Source organism: Neltuma alba, unplaced genomic scaffold (assembly GCF_004799145.2).
Source record: "Neltuma alba isolate B1F8T4 unplaced genomic scaffold, ASM479914v2 tig00012953_pilon, whole genome shotgun sequence".
NCBI lineage: Eukaryota > Viridiplantae > Streptophyta > Magnoliopsida > Fabales > Fabaceae > Neltuma > Neltuma alba.
Window position 1 is genome coordinate 37,347 of NW_021637315.1, and position 10,702 is coordinate 48,048.

The 10,702-nt window shown below is 32.9% G+C and overlaps 1 protein-coding gene across 1 annotated transcript; it reads right to left on the minus strand.

The window, feature by feature from the left end:
- Positions 1-6,344: 6,344 nt before the first annotated feature.
- Positions 6,345-7,840, minus strand: LOC114732912 (probable S-adenosylmethionine-dependent methyltransferase At5g38780). The gene is made up of 3 exons (XM_028920289.1): positions 7,748-7,840; positions 6,910-7,566; positions 6,345-6,683 (listed from the first exon to the last, which is right to left on the minus strand). Exons 1-3 carry the CDS (start codon positions 7,838-7,840, stop codon positions 6,345-6,347), a joined length of 1,089 nt encoding a protein of 362 aa, XP_028776122.1.
- Positions 7,841-10,702: the final 2,862 nt, after the last annotated feature.

Below are 10,702 nucleotides of genomic sequence, written 5' to 3' on the forward strand. Positions count from 1 at the left end.
AATAGAAATAATTTTGTGCAAGTTAAAGACTATATTCCCACCTGCATTTTTTGACATAATGGTTCACTAGCCTATACATTTAATAGGAGAAGCAAAAGTTGGTGGGGCCAATTCAATATCGTTGGATATACCCCATAGAAAGGTAATTTGCTTTAACAAGGCCACTTTAGAATTATATTTACAATCTATCATTTAAAACTATTCAATAAGGCTCAACTTTTTTTATTGTAGGTATTTGTGAAATCTTAAGTCATATGTCGACAATAAGGTTCGACTCGAATGATCAATTGCAGAAGGATATTTCGTAAATGAAAGTCTAACTTTTTGTTTATGATACTTGAAAGACATTCCTACTAAATTTAATGTGCAATATCAGAATAATGACATCAATGATAATAACATCAGTAATAAGCTTTTAGTGTTCAAGAAAAGTGGTGAAGCTAAAGGACATTTTGATTCAATTTACTTTTACAGATGACATAAGAAGAGCAATAGTACCAGGAGCAAGAGAGCTAGCTAATTATTGTGGTTATTGTTGTTAAAACCACAATATCTTTGAAGGATTGTGCTGAGTGGAAGAATGTTTACACATTATATTGATTTCATGATTTTAAAAGTAAAGGTACAATTTATGTTTAGTCACATCTCAAACTGTAAGTTTTGAAGATTGGGAGTAGTTATTGAGATATTTTTAGTCACATCCATTTAAGGTATCTTACTAAATTCTAACTATTTAAATGGATAATATTTCATTCAATAAACTTAGTAGTTACTCAAATTTGATGTAGAATAAAAGTGCTAGAAACACACAAAACTAAGGAAAACGATAAAGCATACATGTAGTCCCCAATCTTTTGCAAAGGTTGACTTCTCTGTAGTAAGTTGCCTCTTCACTTCACTTTGTTTTTCTTATCAAGTTTTTCATCTTTCAATATTTGTTATTTTTGTATATTATGTTTTATAGAGAGACCCCACCAGTGGACAGCCTAGCCCCCATATGAGGTTTGGAAGATAACACATACTGGGAAGACCATAGACGGCTAGTTAGAGTAGGCATATCCGTGCAACACCTAACTTTCTAGATACTAATAGGATCATTTTAACGTTTGTGAAATCACTAATGCCAAGTTTCCGACCTTGGAAAAAGATAGGGAATTTTTTTTTCTTTTCAACATTGGAATTCGTCGATCAAAAATTTCAAACCTTTAGAATAATTAAAGAGTGATCCTGAATCAACTCTGCTTTCCACTTAATCTATTATCACCTAGAATGATTTCATACTGTACAATCTTATAATATTATATTAAAAATAGAGCAACGCTCTTGGTTGACAGCATATACTTGCACCCGGCAATGCTCACCTTCTTATAGAGGATACAAAATAATATTTCCATAGAGCAAGTTACTTGCCCATATAACATATATAATAAAATAAGTATTAACTTATTAAGATATTTTGCTACATATTCACAGAATATAACAGCAATCCCTGCTCTTCAACCAGCTCACCTTCTTCTCAAACAACCTCCTTATCCTTTGAGCTACTAGCCTTCGCTGTTCATCATAAATGGGAGGGTGAGATTCTAAAGAATCCCCGTAGTAGTAATTTCCATTAAACACATATGCAGATTACATAAAGCATGCAAAACAAGCCATATGGAACATAACCTTGCAAGCTATGCATAAAAAGCATTTAAGTACAATGACACATAGTCAGATTTATTAGCTGAATGCGCACGCAATCAACGGCACATAAGGCCGAACATACAATGGCTCGTAAGGCCACATAAATAATGGCTCATCAGGCCGCGCTTGTAATGGTACATAAGGCCGCGCAATAATGGCTCATAAGGCCCCATATCTTTCAGCTACACGTGATCACAACTATTAACTCATGCAAGGAATTAATGATTACATGTTCTCATGCTTTTTGAATAGCAATATGGCACAAACAGACATGTAGCAATCATACACAAATGTAAGGTAGGGAAGAACTACTACCTGGTCCACCTCCCTCCAAATCAAACCTTACCGTTCTCCTTTCTTTCTGCTTCTTGGTGGGCTTTTGCAGATATCAAAATCTATCATATTGGTAAGGATAGATTAATGCTTGATCCAACTGTAATTCATAAATTAAATAGCTCGCTTAACGTCCCAAATCTTCTTCAATCTCTACCCTTACTAGCAGTTGGTCATTTTAGACAATTTTTCTTATTTGAACTATTATCTTTGGAATGCTTCCTTCCTTATCTCAACCCATATAATTACTTGACCCAGTTGCTGGCCATCTTGACCAAAAATATTATATATACACATATAATCACACCAATTGATTTCACTTCATTTTTCCAAAATAATTCTATGAGCTCTGTTAGCTTTTATTAACAATTAACATAATACTTATCATTTAAATCCAAGCTAAGCAATTTCAATCTCCAACCATCTATTAGACTTCTTAATCTTTGGTCTAACATTCCTCCAACAACCTTTCTAATAGCTTCTATCAATTACCAATTTTAACCCATACCTTACCCACTAACTGTACCATTGAGAATTTTCCAAATACAAACCTTTAAATAATTTCCAAACATCATAACTATTAACTTATCCATTCAAAATCTCCATCCACCACTAGCAAACCTCAAGCAATAATTTTCAAATCAATTTCCTAGTTTAAATTCTTTGATCCCCAAAACAGCTGCAACTTTAATTCTAATCTTAATCATTAAGTCTCTAAAACTTCCCACTGTTTTCATTCTATAACTACTAGTCCATTTCTTTAAACAATTATATCAATTCCTTAAAATTAAAACTCACGGCTCATATATATAAAATATATCCGATGGAAATTCCATCTTTAATAATTAAACCTTCACTATCAAAGAATCCTTTTCAATATCACATCAATAACTTCTTTGGTCCTACCTCATTTTCCTTCTTCAACAATTTAGTTCACTTGACTCATTTCCAGCAACTATACACATAATTAGTCGCTTATATATATATACACACACACACAGTAATTCGTGGTGCTAAAACCCATGATTACATAAATCAAGAACTAGAAGCCCAACCATATTTAATGCAAACTCCTTATTTCATTTTTTTTTTCCCACCCCATTCGGCCACCTTTGACAGCAACGCGCAAACACACACACACACACACACCTTTGATTCTCCCTTGCACACAAAAAGGTCAATCAACAATTCCTACTAAAATTCTTCTAACAGCACGGTCAACACCGGATAGATGAGTAGGCCTTATTCGACTTATGCATATACATCTACATATTTATCTCCAAAAGTCATCGGATAACAGAACCCAAAGAACATGTAATAGCATTCACATACATTTATATATCCCCAACCTTGCTTTTCCATTGAACCCGATGGCTTACTCACCAAAGCAAGGAGTCATGACTTCGAAACTTTGTATGCGATGAAGTTAGACAACATGCAATCCTAGAAAGCACATACAGGACTCATTCCTTTATCATTTCACACCCCAAAACCAGACATTCATTTAAATCATTAGCCCCTGTTTCGGTCAACAAAAACAGATCAATTTTCCATACATTCAACAGTAAAAACTTCACGTTAAACCAGTGGCTAACACCCCAAAACCGACATGCAATGGCAAATCACATTATTTCCCTTCTTTTCCATTAAAACCCGACGTCCAAGGCTTCAAAACTTAACCCCTGTTTCAGTAATCATAAACAGAGACGAAGAGGGAAACCTTCGGACCGAAAGACACGCATGAAATTTTCAGACTGACATGTGGTCTTCAAACCAACATACAAGACTTAAACTCACTTACACAAGCTTTAATCTGCTTGTTCCATCGTTATTTCATTTGTTTTCCCCCATTTCTTCATAACCCAGAAATTTCATTTTCCCATCAACTCTTCAATCTCACAGAGAATGGAGAAAAGAAGGGTAGGAGGGTGTTCAGAATGCTCACCTTAGCCGAAAATTACAATTGCATGTAAGCTTCACCACATCCGGTCACTCCTCTACCTTCGACGGTCTCTGGCTCTCTCCCTACTCTCACTCTCGGTCACTCTCTCTGCTTTAAAACTCGGGCAGTAATGAAATGGGGAAGAAAATGAATTCTGATGGTTAGAAGGATGGAGCAACACGTGGGTGTGTGTGGCTGATTGATTGTCTTGACCATTTTGCCCTTCACAATAAACCTTATCTTTACTTTGATCCTTTCTATATTTTTCTGAACCTAGAGAATAAACACAGAAATTATTCTACCATGTTTTATATAGATCTTTCTTATCTATTAACTTCTTTGACCCATGAAATAATGTCTATAAAAAGTTCGGGTCAAAAATCATCTCCTACCTATTTTTCTTGAGTTTTGGAAGAAAATAGCCCTTAAATCCAGAAATTAATCCTTAACCCATTTTAAGGATTTTATTCCTCAAATAACTTCTCTACCTCATAAGATAATTTCCCTGAAATTTTCTAGTTAATTAGAAACCTCTAAGTATTTTCTAAGAAAATAACCCATTTTGCTATGAAAATAGCTTTAAAATCATTTAAGCCACTTTTTGGGGAATGAACTTTTCCAAAATATTTCTAAACCTTGAAAATCAATATTCCATAATTTTCCCCAATTGTGATTGAGCTATTAAATAATTTTAATAAATTTTCTCTTTTCTACTCATCCTGAGTCAGAAAATTCAGGGTGTTACAATCCGCAATCTGAAGAGATTCATGTATGCATTATATTTATCTTTTATGTTTTAACTAAATAGTTTTTTTTCATTAATTTAATTTGTAATTTGCAACCATAGGATAGTATATATGAACTCGTTTAGCAACAATGCTTAAAGAGTGATGCTCGAATAACCTTTGATGAGATATTGATGGCTATTCTTAGTGAGAGGTCAGGATATGTTAGAGGAAAAGATTATGGAGCAAAGCCTCGAAGGAAGAGAGCTCACTCTCAATCTAATGATTCATTTGAGAATGTGCACACCCAATTGTATGAAGAGTTTAAAAGAAGATTTGAGGATGAGCTAGAAAAGATGAAAGCAAATCTTGCTACAGAGTGAGAGAAGATGGAAGCAGAATGTGCAGCATAGTAAGAAAAAATGGAAGCAAAATGTGCAGCAAAGCGAGCAAAAATGTAAGCAGAATGTGCACACAACTTAAACAAAGGATGGAACAATTAGTAGAGCAGAAAATACAAGCTCAGTTCACTGCTTTCATGCAAAAGATGCAATTAAATGCTCATGTGGATACTCCTACTTTTGGCGTCCCTAGTATTAATCCCTTCTACATAATTTTCCTTTTGCATTATATAATGTATCTATTAATTGAACAATTTTTTATTTTTGTTAAAGACATAGAAACAGTCTGATGGCTATAAATATTATTATTTAATATATTATATTTTTTAATTAATTACTTTATTTTTATTAAACCTTATGATGATATTTATCAAGAATATAAATAAAAAATTTGAACAATTAACATATTATAAAAATAATTAAACTTTCAATGGTGACATGGTAATTGGTGGCGACATAAAAATATAATCGGCAGTGACTTAAATGTCACTGTTGAAACCTCTATCAGCGGTGACAATCCGTTGATTGTCACCACTGATTCTTATGTTTCAGTGGCGACATTTGCTGGTAGCAAACTCATTACCTTTTAGCGGCAACATTATGTCGCCATTGAAAGGTTAGTGGGGAACTTTAGTTGCTGCTGAAAATAAACTTTCAGCAGCAACTTACAAAGTCACTGCTAATCAACTTCAACCATGGCTGCTAGGGCAATGACCGAGCAGCGACAAAATGTTACCGCTTAAACTTTTCAATGTCACCGCTGAAAGTCAAATTTTTTGTAGTGAGTAGAAGAAATTAAATGTGGTTCGTATGGTTTAATTGGCATTGTTCTTTATTTTTCTCCTTTATTTTCAATATTATCTTCCTCTCCTTGTTTTTTCATTGTTGTTTCTTTTGCGAGTGTGGGACGATAGAAGGGCAAGCAAAAGAAACTTTTCTATATTTAAAAACGCTGGTTCAAGATGGCTCAAAATGACTCAACCCTTTAATCAGTCTAAACTTGTGAAACAAGCTGGTAAAGGGAACGTGTGAAGGATGGACCGATCATATCATTCGGTCCGGTCCAGTCTGGCTTTCGAAACCTTGTCATGAGCAATGCATCTTATTGCAGGTTCTATGCAATTTACACATAACTAATTATTTAAATTATTTCTAAGATCTCGAAGAATAAAAACAGAAAGAAAGGAAAATAAACCACAGTGCAGGATCAACTTTTTGCTAGACTTGAAGAGAATTGTTTAATTCGAATCACAATCCTTAGTTGCGCTTGAGGATAAGTAACTCTCCCAACTCCTTGTATCTTGGGTCTGTAAGGATGCTGGCTTCTGATGCCAATCTCTTCTCAAGCTGTACAAACATGTCATCCACAATCTCGTGCTCAAAGTGTTCCTTGAAAACTCCTTCCAACGCAGCTCTAAAATGCATGCTTGAACTATGAGCATCTCTTTGGTACTCACTGTTCATTAGACGAAATAAGAATTCTGACTTCACAATTTTGAAATTCCCGTTCTTCTTAATCGATTCCCTTGCCTCTTCTGATGTGGGAACGTAGATAGGTATGTTGAATGAATCCACCAATTCTTCGCTTAGTAATCCCTTGATTCATATGCAAATGAAGTTACTTGAAGGAACAGCTTATCAATAATTATTTCAACAGCTAAATAATCAATAATGAAGATTAAAAGATAAACGATCATTTCTATGCCAAAGATCAAATCATTTGTTCAAAAATTTAGCAGCTCTTTTGGTGCCTTCTTGGTTAACACAATCATTAGTAATCTAGAGAGATTTAATATAGGGAGAGTAACTGTTCATTATTTACCTTATTGGCCATCTCCGCAAGAACATTGCCCATGATATTTATAGAAGTTTGGAATGAGTTCAAGGCATTTGGTGGGACACAGCAAATGATAAGAATCATGATGCCCCCGGGAACAAGCTCCAAGACTCTTGAATTCAAGAAGCTCTCAAGGTCTCTTTCAAATTGTGCAGAATATGCTTCTGCAACTTCCTTGTCCTCACTTGTAAAGTAAATTTTTCCTTTATTATACATACGAGAGTTCTTGTCAACTATTTCTTTAGGTACTTTTGACAGCCAATGAAGAGTATAAGATGAGTTGAACACATGAATGCTTGATTCTGGAAACAATCTGCCATGAAATGAACCAGGCATAGCTGCTGCAAAATACTGCTTGTCCTCAGGAAGGGACTTGAAAAGTGTGTTAAAATCATTACCAACATGATCATTGAAAAACACTTGAAATTCAACCGAGTCCGTAGTATATTCTTCTTGGGATTGATATTTAAGGTTCACAGGTTCTATAATGTTTTGAACAGTGAAAAATGTGTTGGGTCCAACTGAACACCCCAAATCTGCTATACGAAAAGTATGAGAGGAATTCTGCAAATGTGTTTCCAGATTGAGCTTCTCAAGAATTGTCTCGTTGATAATGTTTTTGGCACTATCTGTTCCTCTACGCTGCCAAATAAGATCAAACTTAATTAGCTTTGTACGATTAGAATGTATATAAACAAACATATTGTTCTGGCAAACACAATATTAAAATTTGAAGTGTTTCATCAAGTGGTGATCAGGGACTCTATCTTTCGAGCTGCTCGATAAAGAAACTCAGTCTGAATAAAATTTTAAGAAGAAGAACCTGATTGGTGGAATTCTGAGCATAACTATGCTGGCCATCTCCTCCGTTCATAGGGAATGCCTGATAAGATTCGGAGCCTTTTTGGCTTCCCATAGTTTTTGTGATAATTTAGTGGTTGTTTGTGTCAAACGTTCCTATATGATGATAACGCGCACACATGCACAGATATATATATATATATATATATATATAAAATTTGTGCAAGGATTGATTTTTGACTGGTAGTGCATAAAAGCGAAGCTACCGAGAAAATAAAATAAGTCTAGGAGCCGCCATTGTTGATGAATCACATAATAGAATACAATTATGACTAGATGTCTTGATTGATACGTTAGACACAATAAAATATGAAAAATTGCTGAAAAGTTTCCTGTTAAGAAATTTATTAGTAGTACCCGAAGACTCTTGTTTTTTTACGATTAAGTACAAATCTTATACGATTGCGTGTCATATGTCTTTAACTATATGAAAATGTCTTCTATTTTGTACACAGTAGATAATATGTTGTATATAGCTAAAAAAACAATCGTTCCTAGAAAATAAGTTACACCTAGATTGTTAAACAAACTTTAGTTACCTTTGAATAATAATAAATTTTGCAAACTATTAATAAAATAATAAACGTTGCAACGGGAAGATTTTCCCCCAATTTCTCCTATAAAATATATAGCAATATACATTACACGCTATCATAAGTTAGGAGTAGCATGATTCAATTAAATAGCTGTGCAAATGTGCAATATATTTTTTTTGCTAATGCCATATATGAGCTCATATCAAAATATAATTTCAATAAAATATGATTTTTAAAAATATTTTAGTGTTATAAAACTGAAAAAAGAGTAGAGAAGAATAGTAGAGAATTAAGGAGAAGAGACGATAGGTATATTTATTGAACACATAATACATGCCCTCTATTTATAAGTATAACTTTACATAATAATGAGATAATTGTAGATTATGGAGATAAGATATTGAAGATAATGAGAGAGGTATAGACATCCATATAGATATTATTATATTTATAACCATTAATTATTATTTTGCCAAACGTTATAATAGATGTAGTAGTAATAGTAATAATAATATAATATCCAATAAAAATCTCGAAGTCAAGTTTTATGCCTGCCGTGATGCCGTGGAATCATAGATCACGTCGCAGAGTCTTTGATGATTTTGCACATGTTTTGACCCTTTAGAATTTTGACCATGCTGGGTGTAATTCATTCAAAATTTTACCCCAAAAATTATGACTTTCCAGGTCAATATTTGTCAGCAACAATATTCTCTACTTATTTTGATCATTTAGAAATATTTTTTAATTTAATTTCACATTTTTTTCCTACAACAAATGGATGATCAAGGAGATAATGGGTCCGTTTAGATTGATGGTAAAACAGGTAATTTATTTTTAATATGACTTTTAAAAAAGTGAGATTGAGTAATATGATTTATGTTTAAATTGACTTTTATAAAGTAGAAAAATTGTTTGGATTATGATTGGATAAGTTAGTTTGTATGATAATCAAAATGGGATGACTTTTATTAAGTAATAAAAAAATAATTAAAAATGAATTTACAAAATATAATAATTTTAAATTATTATAATATGAAGGAGTTATATTTAATGAATAAAATATATTTAAATTAGAAATCATAGTAATGCCAAAATTTTAACAACATAATATCACATAATTAATTGGATGATATACTTCGTACAATCTATGTAAATATAAAATGAAAAATAATATTAAAAATATTATAAAAATTTTGTTAAAAATGATTTTTTATTTAAAAGAGCATTAAAAATAAATAACCAAAAATTGGTTGGGAAGCACATTGAATACATAGAGAAAAGTACAAGAAGAATATAAACATAGGGATAAAAATGTCTTTTCATTTTGAAAAGTAGCTTTTTCATAAGCAACATAAAGCATAAGCCATTAAAATTAGCTTGTGACTTAAAGTGAATTTTTTAGGCAAAATGACTTGTACCCAAATGTGAGGCCAAATACAATAAAGGAAAAATTATACACATGTTCCACAGAAGACAATTAATTTTGAAAAAATCCCTGAAAATCCCCAAATGCTTCCTAAGTCCCTAGGGACCTCAAAGCAAAAAATTAGAATCATAAAATTACCTACTTACCCTCACTGATTGAAAAAGGAAAGAATAGAGGGAGAGAAACTGATTGGCTTTAGTTAGTGCGCTTGTTTTTTATGCATGCACGAGGAAGAGAAGCTTCTGAAAGAAGGAACGGAGGTCTGTGCTGGTGCTCTATTTACAGGCAAGCTATATTTTTTTTTCATCTTCTTTGTAGTCTCATTACTAACGACATTTCTCTTCTTTCATACTTAACTAGTCTGAAGTTTAATGTTGGTTTGAAAAATTGATTGGGTGTGGGTGTGTGGGCATTAAGAATGTGACTCAACTCACTTGAACTATCAAGGGAGGCTCATTTTAGTCATATGTGGTTTTAATCATCTTAGGTGTGGTTTTGTTATGTGTGGCTAGGGTTATAAAGCAATGCTTTGTTTTTTGGTGAATGATGCTCTGTTTTTTGGTCATTGATGCTGTGTTGCTAATGAAAATGAATGAAAAGTAACAGATTGTTATTGTTGTAACCCCCTGTAATGCGATGGTTAAATGTCTTGTTAATGGGTACATCGAAAGTTGTTAATATAACTGTATAACTTGTTATTAACGAGTAATTGTAACAAGTTGATATGAAAGATGGCAACTTCAAGTGAAAAGCTTTTTTTTGTTACCTCCATATATGAGGACAATTTATTAATGGTGTAAAATGTGAAACACAGTATGTTGGAAGTTGTGTGAGAACAAGAATGATAAAGGAAGGGACATCATATGAAGAATTTAGAACAATAATAGCATTAATTGTGGGAAAAGAAAGTAATAGAACGGTTATGAAATTCATAGTAACCTTTGATGAATGT